The sequence below is a fragment of the Arvicola amphibius genome, chromosome 1 (genome assembly GCF_903992535.2).
Source record: "Arvicola amphibius chromosome 1, mArvAmp1.2, whole genome shotgun sequence".
Classification (NCBI taxonomy): domain Eukaryota; kingdom Metazoa; phylum Chordata; class Mammalia; order Rodentia; family Cricetidae; genus Arvicola; species Arvicola amphibius.
The window spans coordinates 147091476-147110815 of NC_052047.1; the positions used below are offsets into that span (position 1 = coordinate 147091476).

Below are 19340 nucleotides of genomic sequence, written 5' to 3' on the forward strand. Positions count from 1 at the left end.
CATCTGTGCCACAGATTCTGAACTTGACCCTGTCAAGGCCTGGTTCTCCAGAACCTCGAAGCCCAAGCCCAGGTTGTTGTCTCTGTCAGAGGATCCTCTTCCAACCTGAGGGTTCAGAGCCTCCCCCAGGGCTACCTGCCCTGCCCTAAGCTCATCAACTTAGGCAGCAATCACCTGTTGCTACCTATAACTCCAACCATGAGGGCCAGGGGACTTCTCCTGAGCACATAGGGTCAGATGAGGCAAATTGAGGGACGATGACAGGGGCTCAGACACCGTGTCCCCAACAATACCTATGGATACCTACTTCCCGACAGCCAGGTCTAGGCTTTCTCTGCCTCTCACTCTAGACTCTATACAACCAGTCTGGACCCCTGCCTAGCATGCTGTGTGACCCTGGGCAAGTCCCTTACCTCTCTGCAGCTTCCTCTCAACCCTTCCCAGCAGGATCCGATGACTAAGTTCCCCAGCTTTGCGATTAGCCCACAGCATCTATAAGCACCCTCGTCCTTTCTCATACGATCCAGAAACAAGACAAAACCACTCTATGTAATATTGGCAAGAGGAGGGGGGAACAGTCAGGTAGGCCTGACTCAGCAGGTCACAACTGCAGGAACCCCTGGGGTCCTTGGGGAGGCCTGCAGCGACAGCTCCCCACTCTGAGAGTCTAATTACAGAACAGCCAAACCCAGAGCCTGGAGACCATCTCTCACCCACAGGATGCTGTGTGGAGACTAAAGATGTATTCTCGTGGACAGCCCAGCCCAGGAGATGCAAACACCAAGAGCGTTGTCTGCGTTCTCAACAGCCCAAGCCTAAGGCACAGTGTTTGGACAAAGAGCTCTCAGGGTCTCTCATGTGATGCTGCCCAGCATTGAGTCTTGTCTCAACAGAGAAGACTGAATCTGTCACTTGTCCATTCTTCAGGGCCAGAACTTACAGACATCATGATGCTACCGTCCTGGACTTCTGTCAGGACGCACACACCAGATTACAGAATCTCTCTTTGGATGCCCGAAGTGTGTCCCCCACCTCCCCAATCCATTACTACCCCCTTATATTGAGACTCAAGCTAAGCAACCTGCCAAAGTCCCACACCCAGAAAGGTCCCCAGATGCCCCCACACAAAGCAGGTGTCCCTGAACCATATGCCTCAATACTTGGGATGGGGGTTGGGGGTTAGATGTGTGGTCACCTCAGCCTCTAACTTCCTCATCTCCATCCGTGGCCTCATTATTCAATGGCTAGGCATGAGCTATGGGCAGACAGGGACCACTGTGCCAATCTAGTCTGCTCCCAAACAGAAGAGGGAAGGAGGTCCAGAAAGGGAAGTTTAAATGGCCAGGCCTGCACACACAGGGCAGTGTACTGGCAGTGACCACACCAGAGGGCAGGACTGTGACCTTCGGTAGGGCGGGGAGGCGGGGATCCTCTCCTTTCCCCTCTCTCTTGGCCTCAGTTTTCTCATCTGGAAAATGAGAAGAACATTCTGCCTCTTGGTCATTAATCACCTAACCCTCTGAAGATGACTGGGAGGATGACCTCACTCTCCCTGAGTTCACCAATGTCCCTGACCACAGGAAGGGAAGAGAAGGAGAGAGAGGATAAGCCCCCCACCCACCGCACTTAAGGGGACAAGGAAGGAAGTTACCCTGGCCTCGGGTCCCCAGCTTCGGTCCCTAGCAGCCAGAGCAAAGTCATACTCTCAGAAGGATATTCTGCCACTTAGGCCTGGGTACTGTGGGTTGGAAAACTCTTCTCTAAGCCTCAGTTTGCCCACGAGGAAGAAGGTGAACTGGTGGTGCAGGAACACCCTCCCAGCACTCGAGAAGTGTAGGCAAGAGGATCTGGAGTTCAAAGCCAGCCTGGCTACTTGAGATCCTGTCTCAAAAAGTTAGGAGAAAAAAAAAAGAAAAGTAAAAATGAAAGTGCCACCTCACTCACCAGAGCGGGCTCCACTACCTCGATCCCTGACCAGAAGGGGCTGCGTCTCGGCCGCCATCCCACCACCAACACAAGCAGGACTTGGCCCCAGCACCAAGCCCGGCGTTCCGGAGGAGGAGCGACCGCTCTGTGATGACTCCCAGCGACAGCCAATGAGAACGGGGAGATCGTGCTGGGAGGCGGAAGCAACAAGCCCCGCCTCCAATGGGTGGAGCCCCGCTTCCTTCCCGCAGGAAAGGACAGAGGTGTGGGAAGCTGAGCTCTAAGGAAGTTTTTTTGTTTGGTTGGTTTTTGTTTTTTCGAGATAGAGTTTCTCCGTGGCTTTGGAGCCTGTCCTGGAACTAGTTCTTGTAGACCAGGCTGGCCTCGAACTCAGAGATCTGTCTGTCTCCGTCTCCTGAGTGCTGGGTTTAAAGGCATGTGCCGCCACTACCACCCTGCCCTAAGGAAATATTTTACCAGTGCAAATTACTGCTATCTTCTTTCAGCTCTAGGAAGGTCCAACTCTCTGGGCTGGACCCAGGAGTCTTGTTTTGTTTTGAGATTTTCTTGCTTCCTTGTTCGTTTTTTATTTCCAGGTCCTTATAACACGCCAACAAGCCCTCTCCCCTAGCTACGCCCAAACCCAGAGGTGTTTAAGCAAGCATTTTGCATGACGCTGACACACGTGAGTACTGTGTACAAGAGACTGACCACAGAGGTCACTACCACTACCACCTCCACCCCAAAGGAGTTTATGCTTTTCCTCTGAAATTAAGAAAAATAAATATAATTAAGGGTAAAATTGAAAATGTAAAGCGGGGCCGGGTGGTAGTGGCACACGCCTATAAATCCCAGCACTTGGAAGACAGAGGCAGGCGGATCTCTGTGAATTCGAGGCCAGCCTGGCCTACTAGAGCTAGTTCCAGGACAATTAGGACTGTTACACAGAGAAACCCTGTCTCAAAAAACCAAAAAGGGGGGAGGGGGAGGTAAATGGGAGGCAGAGAGGAGGCGGAAATTTTTCATATAAATAATAAATAAATAAATAAATAAATAAAGCAAGCCAAAAAGAGAGAGAAACATGAAGCTGGACACACTGGAATCCAGTCACTCCAGCAGCAGAGACAAGAGGATTGATACCAGTTTGAGAACCATCTGTTATTAGCTAGTTCTGGAGGAGGGGTGCAGACAGAGACAGCTGTCATCTGTTGCCTGTCAATCTCAGAGGTCAGATGTCCAAACACAGGATTCTTCTCTATCTCTTGGGGCCTCAGAAGGGTGAAACCAAAGTATGACCACCATGCTGGGATCTTTTCCATTTTTTTCTTTTCTTCTTATTTGTTGCTGTTGTGTGACGCGTTCAATGTAATGGTGTGTGTGATTGTGTGGTGTGTATTTGTGATGTGTGTCACATACCACACTGCACATGTGGAGGTCACAGGGCAACTTTCAGGAATCAGCTCTCTCCATTCCGAGTGTTCCTCTGGTTCCAGGGACTGAACCTGGGGTGTCACCACACTTGTACAGCCAACACCTTTCACCAGAGGGCCCTGTCCTCAGCCACGCTCCGGGGTATTCTTCAGGGATGTGGAAATCCACTTTGGACTCATACTGGAGACAGGCAGAGGTAAGCTCACTTGCTAGACGTATAACTGGGGTGGCCCCCAGCTCCTTGGGTCACTGTATCCATGCACAGACTGAACCCTCGGGTTCCAGATACACCACCTCCCATTTGACACAAGACCTTACAGCTCTCTGACTCACTATTGCCCATTTCTGCAAGCTGGCTCCCTGAGGAGGGTGGTTAAGACACACCCTGTCTTTTTTCCTTCTTCTTTTTGTTTGTTTGGTTGGTTTGGTTTTTTGTTTTTTGTTTGTTTGTTTGTTTGTTCGTTTGTTTTTGAGGCAGGGTTTTTCTGTGTAGCCCTGGCTATTCTGGAAGTCTGACCTCAAACTCAGAGATCTGTCTGCCTCTGTTTCCCAAGTGCTGAGATTAAAGGTGTGTGCCACCACTGCTGGGTTAAGAAATCTTGTCTTGAAAAACTGGGGGGGAAAAAAGAAGAAAGAAAATAAAAACCCCAAAAGCAAAACAGTTTTTCATAAAGTTTACCACATTCAAGTTCACGAGTCCACAGCAGTAGTGTAGAGCCGTTCACAATACTGTACAGGGTCATCCCGCTCTTAGACCTCATTCATCTCGAGATACTGACGTTCCACCCTGTCCTCAATCTGATTTTATAGTTTAATGGTATTTATTTAAAAACCATCTTGCTGAGTGGCCCAAACTGGCCTCAAACTTACAATCTTCCTGCCTAGATCCAGATAATCTCTGTCTCTTTAAAATTTATTTATTCATTTTGACAGTGTGTGTATGTGTGTGTGTGATTTTTTGCTGTTGTTTTTTGTTTTTCCAGACAAGGCTTCTCTGTGTAGTCTTGGCTATTCTGGAACTCACTTTGTAGACCAGGCTGGCCTCACACTCACAGACATCTGCCTGCCTCCATCTCCTGAGTGCTGGGCTTAAAGGAAGTAAAGGAAGGATTAACCTCCACCCTGTTGCTGGTTATTTTTACTATTTACTCTTTAGGGACCCAGCACCCAGCTCCCAAATAATTCACACATGGAGAATTATTATTCTTTTGTTTGTTTGTTTGTTTGGGTTTTTTTTGTTGTTGTTTGGTTGGTTTTTGTTTTGGTTTGGTTTTGGGGTTTTTTTTTGTTTGCTTGTTTGTTTTTTGTTTTTCGAGACAGGGTTTCTCTGTAGCTTTGGAGCCTGTCCTGGAACTAGCTCTTGTAGACCAGGCTGGCCTCGAACTTACAGAGATCTGCCAGCCTCTGACTCCCGAGTGCTGGGATTAAAGGCATGTGTTACCATCAGCTGACCAGAGGTTTATTCTTAATTATAGATGCCTGGTGTTGACTTGGCTTGTTTCTAGCCACCTTTTATTAAATGTATCCCACCTACCTTTCGCCTCTGTACTTTTTATTTTTCTTCTGTGTATCTTGCTTTCACTCTTACTCTGTGACTGTGTAGCTCAGTGGCTGGCCCCGGTGTACTCTCGTTTTTCTCGTTCCTTTCTTGATCCTCTCTTCCCAGATTTCTCCTCCCATTTATTCTCTCCGCCTGCCAACCCCGCCTATCCTTTCTCCTCCCTTGTTATTGGCCGTTCAACTCTTTATTAGACCAACCAGGTGTTTTAGACAGGCACAGTAACACAGCTTCACAGAGCTAAACAAATGCAATATAGAGGAATGCAACACATCTTTGCATCATTAAACAAATGTTCCACAGCATAAACAAATGTAACACATCTTAAAATAATATTCCACAACACCAGCCAGCTTTTTAATTTTTTTTAAAACCATCTAGCCTAATGTAAACAGGATCACAAGGAGTAAGAGTCTTATGTAGTCCGGGCTACTGAGATGGTTCAGCAGATGAAGGCACTTGCCACCAAGCCTGACAACCTAAATTTGATCCCTAGGACCAATATCCCATCCCATGTGAAAGAAGGAGAGAACCAACTCCTGAAAATTACCTCCTGACCTCTACACACACACACACACACACACACACGGCAAATGTGTGCACACACACAAAATAAATCTAATAGTTTTAGAGATCAAATTGTCTGGGCTCTGGAGAGATGGCTGAGTAGCTAAGAACACTTGTTCTTTCAGATCCAAGCACCCACCTGTCTGTTCACAACCATCTGTAACTCCAGTTCCAAGGGATCCAACACCCTCTTCTGATCTGAGGGCACTAACGTGCTGCACACACATGCAGCCAAAACACTCAGGCACAGGAAATAAAGTTTAAGATGAAACTGTCCCTAGATAGGATGGCCCAATGAACCAGATGCTCAAAGAAAAGAAATGTCAGCAAGAGGCTGGACTGTAGCTCGGTGGTAGAGCATTTGCCCAGGATGCATAAACCGCTGAATTTGAACTCAGCGTAATCCCCCAACAACTCCCACCCCCAAGCAGCTCTGCCTCATTAGAATACACACGTGCAAATTGATTCCATGGAGCCCATCAGCACATGGGGTGACTCAGTTCTTGAAGGCAGGGCTGTGGTTATCCCAGGGCAGGTAGAAAGAAGCCATGATTTCAAGGTTATCTGTTTGTTTTGATATGTTTAAACAAGAGCATGCATAATAAAGCCTGATAAAAGTAAAAATTTATTATTAATTTGGTTTAAACCAAGTCTCACATAGCTCAGGCTGCCCTCAAACTCACTGTGTGGCCTAGTTCTCCCTGAAGGAGCCTCCTGCCTGCCTCTCTGAAGTGCTGGAATCACAGGTCTGTGCTACCACACCGGGTTTACTCAGCGCTGGGTAGAACACAGGACTTAGCCACTGAGCCACCTCTCCAGCCCAAACTTTTGTTTTGTTTTGTTTTGTTTTGTTTTAAGGAAATGGGTTCACACAGCCTCGGGGAAATTGTCTAGTGCAACTAAAGAACTTCCTATGTACTTCTAGAACTCCCAGAGGCTGGAATGGAAAGTGGCTGCCATTAGTCATCCTCCATTGGGGGCCACAGGGGTCACAGAGGGGCTTTGTCACATTATAGGACACAGAAATAAACTACCAGGAGCTTTGTGGCACCACAAGAGGGCTCTGAGTCTCAGACATAGCGTGTCCTGTTCCTAGTTCAGCTAGAGTGTCCCTGGTGTGCAGACAGATGGCATCCAGGAAGTCAGTCTTGGAGTTCTCACAGGTGGTGGCAGATTCCTACCTGGCCATTCTTATATATGACTCTGCTAGCCCTGGCTTAGGACACAGCACGAGTGGGCAGTGCTGGCCACAGGGTTTGACCAGGGACTAGTCTATACTCCCTGGATACCCAATGGTGCCCTAAAACACAGTTCAATTCTGACACTGTTTCTACAGTAGAATCCATGAGTTAAACCTCAGCCACAAAAATCTACCACTTCCCATGCTAAGAGCAAGACTCCCTAGACTTCAAGGCAGCTGGTTATATATACAGAGGGTGCCCACTACCCACTCTCAAGTTAAAAAAAAAAAAAAACACCTAGACTGGCTCACAGAATTCAGGACGATATTTAACTGCATGCGTATGTGAGCATGATATTTGTGTTCCTGAGTGCAGTGCCGGAGGAGGCCAGGAGGAGCATCAGACCGCCAGAGTAAACATTAGATCCCCTCAGGCTGGAGTTACACTAGTGAGCCACCAGATATGGGTGCTGGGAACTGAACTCGGGTCCTTTGCAAGAGTGGGAAGTGCTCTTAGCCACCGACCCATCTCACCAACTCCTACTGTTGGTTTTATTTTAAAGCACAGGCTCTGGCCCAGCTGGAAGGTAGAGGCCCAGAAGATGAGGTCTGACGGGCCTGTGCTTTCTCAAGACGCATCACCTTCCTGACACTTCCAAGGTTTCTTGATCAGACTTGAAGGCGTTTGTGCCTGTTGTTCAGATCAGAAATCGGGAGCCAGATTAACATGAGACAATTGCATTTTATTATATTACAAAGCTGTGCAGCTCCCCTGGGGAAGGCCCTCCTCCACTCACACTCTGTGGCGGCTGGCTATACCGCGTCCCTTCTAGACTGTCCGCTGAAGGCCTGGTTGCCTCTTCATAAGCAGCTCCCAACAAGACAGCCAGCTCTATCATCAGAGAGAGCCAGAAGGACAGAAGGACCGCCCTCGTAACCTAGTCAAAGAAGCAATATCTGTCACTCTTGCTGTGTCCCATGGTTAGTTGCAAGTCACCAGGTTCTGGGCCAGATCCAGCCCACTGCTAATTTCAATGGTGAGAACAAGACCACTACCACAATTGGAGCCAAATTTGAAGCAAGCTTGATTTTTATTGGGGTACACTCAAGAGCTGGCCGGCCACTGCCTCCTAAGTCAGGATAAAGAGAGCAACCCCGAATCCACCTCTTGGGCCCCTTTTACGTAGTAAAATCACCAGTAGTTTTACAGAAGGGAGACATGGGAGCAATAAGCAAATACCAAAAAAAAAAAATCTTTAAATAAAATCATCATGTGGTCACCCACCATGTGATTAGGAAGGGGTCAAGGAGGGCCAGGGTATTCTCAAAAACAGATCCAGGTCATAGGTTGGGGAAGGTCAGGTTCCAGGAAAAAGAGCAACTCAGCCCTCACAATGTATAAACACTTACATTTAACAATACAGCATAATGGCTACTGCCTTCAAAAGGGGCTCAGGCAGGTTCCTCAATGTAGCCCTGGCTGTCCTGGAACTTGCTCTGTAGACCAGGCTGGCCTCAACCTCAGAGATCCACCTGCCTATGTACCCCCACACCCAGCCTGCGAATACGTTTCTAACACAGGGATTCTTGGAAATTGTCCTAATCTATGCTACTATAATTGAGTGAAGCTGAGTAAATAAAGTTTCACTGGGCACAGAGGCATCTCAATGCCACCACTCAGGAGGCAGAGGCAGGGGAATTGAGTTTGCTCATCCACACTGGAGGCCAAAGGGCCTGTCACTCCTGAGTTCCCATGAGGCTCCCCGCCAAGTCTGGATCACTGGATGGACTGGACCATGGTCCCACAACAGCTGCAGCCTACCTGCTACTCAGCCCGCAGCCCCAAGCGCAGCAGGCGAGCTGCGCCCAGCTCAACAGAAAGGGCTGTCCAGAGCTGCAGCAGGATGCTTCCTGTGGTCGGTGTGTAGGGCCAGAGGAATTCAAACAGCCTGAACCAGGAGTTCGGGGTGCAGATTAGAAAGAGGACCTTGCTGGAAACTCCCTTCCCTGCCCCCCCCCAGGCATGTAAACAGACTGGAGATTTACGCTGGGACCCAGCCCCCGCTTCCCTGTGGGCACCACACAGTGCACCCTGTCGCGCCCACTGCACACAGCTGCACTGCCCCTGAGGTACTTTTGTGACCTGCGTCTTGGATCCTGCAGTGGAGAGAAACGACCTCTTGGTGGAGACACTGGCTTGGACTCAGGCCCTCCGACACTCCTACCCTCCCAGAGTCTGCAGGAATCTTGCTTGCCCAGCCAGTGCCAGCCTTCTCTCCCAAGGGCCCTGGAGACCATGCCAAAAGTGACTCTAAGTCAGAAACACCCCCTCAGACTCCCATCACTGCTGGGGTGTTACTCGGAGCACGCCCACCACTTCAGTGCCCCTGAGTTTTAAAGGAACCCTCCAGAAATGGAACCAAAGCCTGAACCCCAACTCACCCACAACCAACTTCACAAGTATTCCTGGAGAGAGAAAGCTTGAGGGATCCAGGGAGGCTGCACCCTACAGGGTCCTTCCAAAGGGACCCAAGCATTTTCATGACCTGGACTGACAGGTTGAGGTCCAAATCGTGCCTGGTCGAAATCGTGCCTGGTCCAGATGTTCCCCTCCCAGGTAGGTACACTGGGGCCTCCTGCACACTAGAGCTAGGTTTCATGGGTGACCTGAGCAGCAAGCATGTACCCATACAGATTTAAACAGGTAGCTTTATGATTTCGTTTATTCATTCTTCCAGTTATATGTGCATTTATTGAGCATCTACCTTCTGCACACCAAGAATAATCCTTGTTGTGTATTCAAACACTGTTTTTTGTTTTTTGTTTTTGTTTTTGTTTTGTTTTTTTTTTTTTTTTTTTGGTTTTTCGAGACAGGGTTTCCCTGTAGTTTCTAGAGTCTGTCCTGGAACTAGCTCTTGTAGACCAGGCTGGCCTCGAACTCAGAGATCCGCCTGCCTCTGCCTTCTGAGTGCTGGGATTAAAGGCGTGCGCCACCACCGCCCGGCTCTCAAACACTGTTGAATAATGCTTCAAGCAGAGCAGAAGAACGTCAGGTGATTTCTAAACTCATTTGGGAGAAAGCACGCATCACCACTTCTTATCAAGTGGACAAGTTGGGGCCTTTATCACCCCCGGCCTGATGCCTTGTGGACCCTCAAGTCTGCATCCATAAACTGGGAATCACAACAACAGAGGCGTCGGTCTCTAAGCCTGTCCTCCCCACCTCCTTCCCTTCACACCCATCTTGGGGCAAACAGTCACGAGGAGTTCTAAAATCATACTCTCAAGCCACATTGTGGTACATGCCTATAATCCCAGCACTCTGGAGGCCGAGGCAGGAGGACTACCATGAGTTCCAGGCCTGGTCTACATACCAAGACTCTGTAGCAAAGAAACAAAATGGGGGTGGGGGCCTGGAGAGATGGCTCAGAGGTTAAGAGCACTGGCTATTCTTCAAAGGTCCTGAGTTCAATTCCCAGCAACCACGTGGTGGCTCACAACCATCTATAATGAGATTTGGTGCCCTCTTCTGGCATGTAGGGGTACACACCAGAATACTATATACATAATAAATAAATCTTAAAAAGAAAGAAAAACAAAACAGAGACTGGAGATAGAGTTGGTAGAGTGTTTAGCTAACATGGAAAATGCCCTGGCTTTTCCAAGACCATATAAACCAGGCATGAAATGCACACCTATAATCCCTGTGCTAGGAGGTGGAAGCAGGAGGATTAAGACTGCCAGGTCATCCTCAGCTACACAGGGGATTAAAGACCAGGATAGACTACCTGTAGCACAAATTCTAATTGGTTATGATAAATAAAACCCAGACTCAGATACTAGGGGGCAATCCTGTCTTGACTAATCCTCAGTCTGCTGCCTCAGACTGCATCTGAGTTCCTGTCTCCTCCCACCTTATATTCGTCTCTCTGTCTAGCCACATCCCATTCTGTCTCTACCTCCTTGTGCTGGGATTAAAGGTGTGGGACTCCTAAATACTGGGATTAAAGGTGTGAGCCACCCCTCTGGTGGCTTAGCTCTGCACTCCGATCTTCAGGCAAGCTTTATTTGTTAAGACACAAACTACCTGAGACCCTGCCTCAAAAACAAACAGATTCCCTTCTCTAGTGCCCTGTTTCACTTCAGCCTTTAAACCACCCCCACAAGCTGCCAGAGACAATCCGACTCCTGCATTTGGGGAGACTGAGACTCATGTCCTCATGCTCCACATGGTGGCTCAGCAGACACACTGCCTAGCCTATGCCTGGGGAGAGCATGTAGGCTGGGCCTAGAACCCAAAGCAGGGTGTTGGTAGCAACCCATACATCCGTGGCCCAAGGACTGACCCTTGCCCCTGAGGACTGACCCCCTGGGAAAGCCAAACCCTTCCCAGGCCAGGCCTGGCAGTGTGTGCTATTTTGGGCTCCTTTACCCATGACACTAGCAATGGGAATCTGGGGAGATACCCAAATGGCTTGTTTAGTTGGGAACTTACTAATGTGATGGCTGCTGAGGGAGAACTGAAGACATGGGCATGTTGTTGGTTATTTCTTTGCTCTTTGGGTTCTTTACTCTTTTGGGGAGCCTGCCACCCAGCTCCCAAATAAATACACACAGAACAACTTATTCTTACTTATGAATGTCCTACCTGTTTAAACCTGGCTTATTTCTAGTCAGCTTCTCTAAACTAATTGTCCCATCTACCTTTTGTCTCTGGGCTTTTATCTTTATCCTTTATACCTTTCTTTACTTCTCACTCTGTGGCTTGCTGTGTAGCTGGGTGGCTGGGCCCTAGAGTCCTCCTCTGATTCTCCTCCTAGATTTTTCTTCCCATTTATTCTCTCTGCCTGCCAGCCCCGCCTATCCTTTCTCCTGTCTTCCTGCTTTTTATTACAGCAATCAGGTGTTTTAGACAGGCAAAGTAACACAGCTTAACAGAGTTAAACCAATGCAACAAAAGAGAATACACACATCTTTGCATCATTAAACAAATGTTCTACAACATACACAAATGTAACACATCTCCAAATAATATTCCACAACACAAGGATGTTGTGAACCTGGTCCTTAGTGATATGTGCAGAGATGCAGGGGTACCAGGTGGAAGCAGCTGTCCTAAGTGGAGGCTGCAGGGGCTGCACCAGGCTCCACCTGCCTGCAGGCAGGAAGCACTCAGGCCCCCTCAGACCTGGATGTTGCATGAAGCTCATCAGGGGGCTCTCTCTCACATCCCTGTTCCCAAAGACTACCAGAGCTGAGCAGCCCACAGCCTCTGCATCCTTGAGTTCAGATCCCACAGGCCTTGAGGGTCTGGGTATCTGAGGATTCTGGGTGGGTCTTTGTCAGATGCCCTGGGGTGTTTTTCACATTAGTGAATTCTGTGCTTAGGGGTGGGGTATGCGCAGGTGCTGTGCTTGTAGAGACCAGAGGACAGCTTCCAGGAGCTGTTCTCTCCTCCCACCCTGTGGTCTTAGGGACTGAACTAAGGGCAGCAGCCTTGGCAGCAAGCATTTTACTCACTGAGCTGTCTCTTTGCACAATAATTCTCCTTCTAAGACCAATTTTTGCCTTTCTGTTGGGCCCTGTGTGTGACCCAGTGTGACCGTGAAACACAAAGCTACCACAAGATCCTAGTGCCCTTTCTGACTGGGGGATGCAGCTCAGTGATGGGGCACCTGTCTGGCACGTGCAAGACCCTGAGTTCCAAAACTAAACAAAACAAACAAACAAACAAACAACAACAACAACACCAAAGAGGCAGGTGTCAAGCCCACAGGTGCATAGCTCCCGCAGACAGCAAGTTGAGCTCCCTCTGACCTGGTGAAGGTGTTGGGAGCCAGGGAATTTGGGAAGGAGACAGACGTGTCTTGGGATCATGGGACCAAGGCTGCCACGGCTCCATGTGTTCCTTTCCTCCATCTGCTATGAATGTACTTGCATCAATCACCGCACTGAGGACTTTCTCAGTACCGAGACAAAGCTTAGTGTAAAATTTTTCCAGCCCAATAAGCCTCTCTGCCAACACAATAATCCAAATCAGACCAAATCAAACTGAATTAGAAAAAGTCCAGGTTTAATGGATGCCAGTGCTCCTAGGTGGACCTCTGGGAAAACACAGAGAGGGGGGAAGGAGAACCGGAGAGACCACGTGTTCATTGGGGGGGGCAGTTTAAATAATTTAAATGTGGGAGTGGTCTTGACCCTCTCTGGGGTGGGGTCACCGTTTGGCAGACTTTCTCAGAGGTGGAGTCTGGCCTGCGGCAACTCCCAGGGGAAGGGGGCTTGGGGTGGAGCTTCCAGCAAAACATCTCAGACTCCTTGGATAAAGGGGTGCCAGGGGGTTGGGGTAACACTTCCAACCAAACTCTTAAGGGAGGATGGGTTTATCTTCCAGTGTGAGAGGATCCAGTTTATCATTCAAGCGGTTGTCTCAGAAGAAAATTATCATGCCAGAGAGATGATGGCTCAAATGCTTGCTGCTAGTGCACAGCATAAGAGCTTGAGGCTGTTTGCTCGTGTCTGAGTGGACCAGGGTGCAGAGAGAAATGGGTGTTAGTGCTTAGCGGGTGTGGTGGCTTGAAGGAGAAACGTCCCCTCATAGTCTTGGGTATTTGAATATGTGCTCCCTGTTATGCCCAAATCCTCTAAGCCCCTCAAGGCCAACAAGGAAACCGAGTCCCATATGTAAAAGCAAAGAGCCTTTATTTTAATCAAGTTTGCAAACTTGGTCTCTCCTCATGTCCAACATATTATAATAACCAGAGAGCTCCTTGTTCAATTAGAATTGGGTTTTTATAGTAGTCAAGGTGAGGGTGAGGGGTTTCTGAGGTTCAGGACCCCCCTGATTGGCTGACATTTGTCTAGGGGTGTCCTGTTGAGGTGCACTGGCAGGTGTTTTTATAAATTTATTTATTCATTTATTATGTATACAGTATTCTGTGTGCATGTGCATCTTCAGGCCAGAAGAGGGCACTAGACCTCATTAGAGATGGTTGTGAACCACCATGTGGTTGCTGCGAATTGAACTCAGGACCTCTGGAAGAGCAGGCAGTGCTCTTAAACACTGAGCCATCTCTCCAGCCCCTGGCAGGTGTTTCTATCTACAGCTCTTGGAATGCCAGGCTTTTCCTTTAAATGGTCTGCTCTTGGGTGGGGGTTGGGTTATCTCAGCTTGTGGTTCTTTCCTGCTACCAGGTATTGCTTCAGGGTAAACTGAAACTCAGGCCTCTTATTAAATTTATCAAGGGCCAGAGTTCTACTCTGGCAGATGATAATGGTTGGAAGTAAAGAACTTTCTTTGGGTGACCTGCCCAGACTTAATTTATCATAGCTGACCCCCACATTCCCCAGTTTGTGGTGGTATTTGTGGAGGTTCGGGAAGCGTGGACTTGTTGGAGGAAGTGCGTCACTGGGGGTGGACCCTGAAAGTCATTCCTCATTCTCTCTTTCTGTGTTGTGTGTGTGGTTCAGGATATGAGCACTCAGCTTCCTGCTCCTGCCACTCACTGTCTCTGCTTCAGCATCATGGACTCTGTCCCTCTGCAGCAATAAGCCCAAACAAACTTCCGTCCATAAGTCACCTTGGCCCCAGGGTTTTATCACGGTGACGGAAAGTGATAAAGAGCTGGCTTTCTTCTTTCTCCCTTTTCATCTGGCCCCGAACTCTAACCCGTGCATGGTGTTGCAGTTCAGAGCAGGTCTTCCCTCCTCCTTGGTGCTCTCCCAGACACAACTCCAGGCAGCCGTGGAAAGTGCTACTACATCTAGACTGTGGGAAGCTAACTGGAGAGGGGGCTCCACCTGTGGGGCTACAAAGCCGGCATCATGTACACTGAGTGAGACTCCCAGTGTAGATGCTGTGGGTCACCCACAGCCCTGGAGGGAATTCCTTACCCGTGCTCTTTTGTTTTCATTTGGTCTTGTTTATTGCTTTTGTTTGTTTTTTGAGACAGGGTCTCTCTACATAGCCCTAGCTGTCCTAGAAGTCACTACATAGACCAGGCTGGCCTTGAACTCAGAGAGCCACTTGCCTCTGCCTCCAAAGTGCTGGGATTAAAGGCATGCACCATTATGTCCCGCCCTCAGTCATGCCCTTTTAAGTATGCCCAATAGACTCATTGGTTTACCAAGTTAGACCTTGGTGGTGTCCTGCTTTGGTTTGTCCCTGGAGCCTTATAAGGAGGGAGTAGGCATTTGCTCGTGTCTTCTTGGGGAAAGAATTCTGGCAAAATGCAACCTTATTCCCAAAATAAAACCCTATTGGAAAGGAAGGAAGAGAATGGAGGAGAGAGGAAAGGGAAGAGAAGAAAGTGTTCAGGGAGGAAGAGGAAGAGAAGAGAGGAAAGAGAGTAAAGAATGAATGACGAAGGAGGGAGAGAGGCAGGAGATGGGGGAAGAGAGGGGGTGACAGCACAGATGTAGTAGAAGACCCCATGGTTAAAAGTAGACCTGTTTGGATCCCGATTCCCACACAAATTGCAAAGATAAATGGATAAGGACAGTGGCCAGGTATTCCAGAGTTTTAGGAATAACTGGCTGACATTAACAGGAATGCTAAAGCTTCTGTGGGCCTTTCAGATGTGACTCACTATTAGGTGCATGCCAGAATGGTTACAGATTCAACCAAGAGAACACTAATGACACATGGACAGCAACTGGGCTGGTGCTCCTGTCCCCTCACAGGGACTTAGGTGACCTGCCTGGACAATCTGTCATGACGCGCCACCCCAAGACTGGACATCTGCAGTGTCCCTTTATCTACGTGTCGGGCCACTTAGTCTCAGGCTCTGATGAGGACATCAGCATCATCAGGGGACTGTCATTTAGCTGACCTCTCTCTCCATCCCCTTCCACAAGTTTTCATCATCAAGCTCGATTTCCTCATGGCACAAACCCCTGGTTAGAACTGTTGTGTTCATTTGTTTTCTGTTCAAGCCCCTGCTTACATTTCTTCATTTCTGGACTTTCTACAGTTCTGTCACCAGAACCAACATTGTCGGTGTTCATTGGTCAAATGCAGATGATAATGAATCCATGGGTGGATGGGAAGATGGATGGATGGATTTGTGCACACACATGGGTTGGTGCATATACGTGTGGGTTCATCCATTCACTGTCTGATAGAGGATGGTTGAGTGAGGGATGGATGTGTTAGTATGCGGGTGTATGAATGGGTGGATGGATGGACAGATGGATGGATAGACAGATAAGTAGATGAGTGTGGGGGTAGGGGGGTAAGAGATGTATATGTGGACAGGTGATAGATTCGGTGGTTTGAATAAGAACTGTCCCTGTAGGCTTTGTTATGTGAACACTTGGTTCCCAGTTGGTGGCACTGTTTGGGGGAGTTTAGGAAGTACATCTGGTGTAGGAGGTTTTTCTGCCTATGTGTTGCTTTCATTGGTTGAATAAAGAAACTGCCATGGCTTTTTGATAGGGCAGCACTTAGGTAGGTGGAGTAGACAGAACTGAATGCTGGGAAGAAGGGCAGGCAGAGAGCCGCTATAGAGCTGCCAGAGACAGACATGCCGAATCTTTCCCGATAGGCCACTGCCATGTGGTAATATACAGATTAACAGAAACTCTTTCTTTTTTGTCTTAGTTAGGGTTTCTATTGTTGTAAAGAATTTCTATGGCCACAGCAACTCTTACAAAGGAAAACATTTAACTAGGGTGGCTGGCTTATAGTTCAGAGGTTCAGTCCATTATCATCATGGTGGGACATGGCAGCATACAGGCAGACATAGTGCTGGAGAAGGAGCTAAGAGTCCTATATCTGGCAGGCAGCAGGAAGTGGTCTAAGACACTGGATGGTATCTAGAGCATATATGAGATCTCAAGGCCCACCCCCATAGTGACCCACTTCCTCCAGCAAGACCACACCTACTCCACCAAGGCCACACCTTCTAATAGTGTCACTCCCTATGAGATTATGGGGGCCAATTACATTCAAACTATCACACTGCTATATGTTTCTTTGGCCATGGTGTTTTATCACAGCAACAGAAAATTAACAAATGTAATAGTGTACAGTTGGACAGAAGGGTGAGTAGATAGATGTGTGGGTAGATGGATGAATGAGTCCATGAATACAAGGAGCAATGGATGGGAAGAAGGACAGGTGAATGAATGAATATGTTAGTGGATGGATGGCTGGATGGATGGATGGATGGATGGATGGATGGATGGATGGATGGATGGAGAGGTGGGTGGATGGGTAGACAAACAAACAAATGAACAAGTGAAAGAATGGCCTCTCACATGGAGGACAGAAGGAAACAGAGGCTTCTGGATTTCCTGAGCTGCACTCTTCTTCACTGGGCAGCCAACCTCACTGCAGAAAGATATCCCACACTCTCTCAAAACCAGGAAAGCCAGAGTGACCCAGGAGAGGACTTTTAATCTTGAGGCTTGAAAGCAAAGCGCTTCAAGGGTCATCCTAGGAAACAGAGGAGGCAGCTCTCCCCAGGAGAACCTTGGCTCTTCAAGGGTTAAATCAAGAGAGGAGGGCATTCAACACAGACCCCACCTGACCCAGCCCATCACCATCAGAAGGGATGCAGCACAATATGTGTTCAACTTTCCCTGATCCCAGCACTCTTGTGCTCAAAAGACCATCCACATCTTGAGGGCCTTGCCCCATTGCTTCTGCATAGCAGGTTCACATCCCTGGGTATCTGTCTGACTGTGACCAGCCTCCTTGCCCACTTGGCTCATTCCAAGGGCAGGAGTCCAGAACCTGGTACCCAGCAGGTACTCTGTAAATACCCACAGTGTGGAGATGATTTAGTGTGCTCTGCTGTGCGGCTGACTGTAGAAGGGCCTGGGTTAGCAGTTCATACCCATCCTACCATAAATCAGGGTCAATTATAACAACAGAAGCACACTGAGAGATGCCGCCTGTGCCTGAAGTGGACTCCTTGTGATGTTGGATGCCCTGCTGTATATGTGTTGCTTTTATTGGTTGACGAATAAAGCTATTTCAGCCAATGGCATAGCAGAGCAAAGTCAGGTGGGAAATCTGAACAGAGATATATATAGAATAGGCAGAGTCAGGAGACACCATGTAGCTGCCAAAAGAAAAAGATGCCCACCGGAAGTTTACCTGTCGGCCATAGCCTCATGGTGATAAATAGATTAATAAAAAATGGGTTAATTTAAAATGTAAAAGTTAGCTAAAAACCAGGCAGTGGTGGCACACACCTTTAATCCCAGCACTCAGGAGGCAGAGGCAGGTGGATCTCTGTGAGTTCAAGGCCAGCCTGGTCTACAAAACCAGGTTTTGGCCCCAAAGCTACAGAGAAATCCTATCTTGAAAAACAAAAACAAAAACAAAACAAAACAAAAAATTTAAAAATATGCCTGAGTGATTGGCCAAACAGTGTTGTAATTAATATAGTTTCTGTGTGATAATTCAGGCCTGAGTTGCCAAGAAACAAATGAGTGGTCTCTGCCTACAAAATGGTCCCCAACACGGGGCAACTACATCTACATAAAACCTGAGAGATCTTGGGGAAAAAAAACAGAGCTAAGCACAGCTTCTTGTAGCAGCATTTTCTCTGCTGGACTCTGTTTGCTGACTGTGAGTGCAACTCCTTTTTTAAAAAGGCTTCCTGACTCAGCGTTAGCAGCAAAAAGTGAGCTGCTTCTTTAAAAGTCAGCTTCCTTGTTGGTACCAGCACAAATGGCTCCAGCCTTTTAGAGAGGTCTTGCTACAGAGCACTTGCGGTTTGTGAGCCTGTTACTAGTTCCTTAATGGTGACATAGACCTGCTATGTTCCTGGAGCCAGGGTGGTGAGCATGGCTTGCAGAGGCAGTGAACAAACCTCTGCCACAGAGCGGAGGAACAAACAGGCAGGGCCACGGAGTTGGTCCTAGTCACACCTGCTTAGCATTTAAAAAAAAGTGCAACTGGGCGGTGGGGGCGCACGCCTTTAATCCCAGCACTAGGGAGGCACAGGCAGGCGGATCTCTGTGAGTTAAACACCAGCCTGGTCTACAAGAACTAGTTCCAGGACAGATTCCAAAAGCTACAGAGAAACCCTGTCTCAAAAAAAAAAAAAAAAAAACCAAAAATAAATAAATAAATAAATATAAGTGCTCCTGGTCAAAAAATAATTCAGATAAGCAATAAAGACAGATTCAGATTTTTAAAAAAAGACCTCTAAATGGATCACAGTATTGGATAAATGTACATAGACTTGGGAGAGAGAAGAAAAAGAGTAAAGATAGTTATTAAAAAAAATAGGTTTAGCCAGGCAGTGGTGGCACACACCTTTAATCCCAGCACTCTGTGAGTTCGAGGACAGCCTGGTCTACAAAAGCCACTTCCAGGACAGGTTCCAAAGCTACAGAGAAACCCTATCAAAAAAAAAAAAAGGAAAAAATAGGCTTAAAAAATAAAACAAAGTCTTTTTTAAAAAATATTTATTTATTTTTATTATGTATACAATATTCTGTTTGTGTGTATGTCCCCAGGCCAGAAGAGGGCACCAGACCTCATTACAGATGGTTGTGAGCCACCATGTGGTTGCTGGGAATTGAACTCAGGACCTTTGGAAGAGCAGGCAATGCTCTTAACCACTGAGCCATCTCTCCAGCCCTAAAACAAAGTCTTTTAAGAGACAGTAAAAGTAATATAGAAGAGTACAGACAGTCATAGATTAAAAGAGTAAAAAA

The 19340-nt window shown here is 47.8% G+C and overlaps 1 protein-coding gene across 5 annotated transcripts in view; it reads right to left on the bottom strand.

The window, feature by feature from the left end:
• The window catches only part of Tpcn2 (two pore segment channel 2), a 30440-nt gene extending 28371 nt beyond the window's left edge, over window positions 1-2069 (bottom strand). For all 5 annotated transcript variants that reach the window (XR_005282988.2, XR_005282987.2, XR_005282986.1 and 2 more), the window contains exon 1: window positions 1945-2069. Coding sequence is in view for 2 of the 5 variants with exons in the window: in XM_038310259.2 (XP_038166187.1) it covers window positions 1945-2002 (58 nt within the window). In the remaining 3 variants the exon portion in view is untranslated. The remainder of the gene's footprint in view (window positions 1-1944) is intronic.
• Window positions 2070-19340: the final 17271 nt, after the last annotated feature.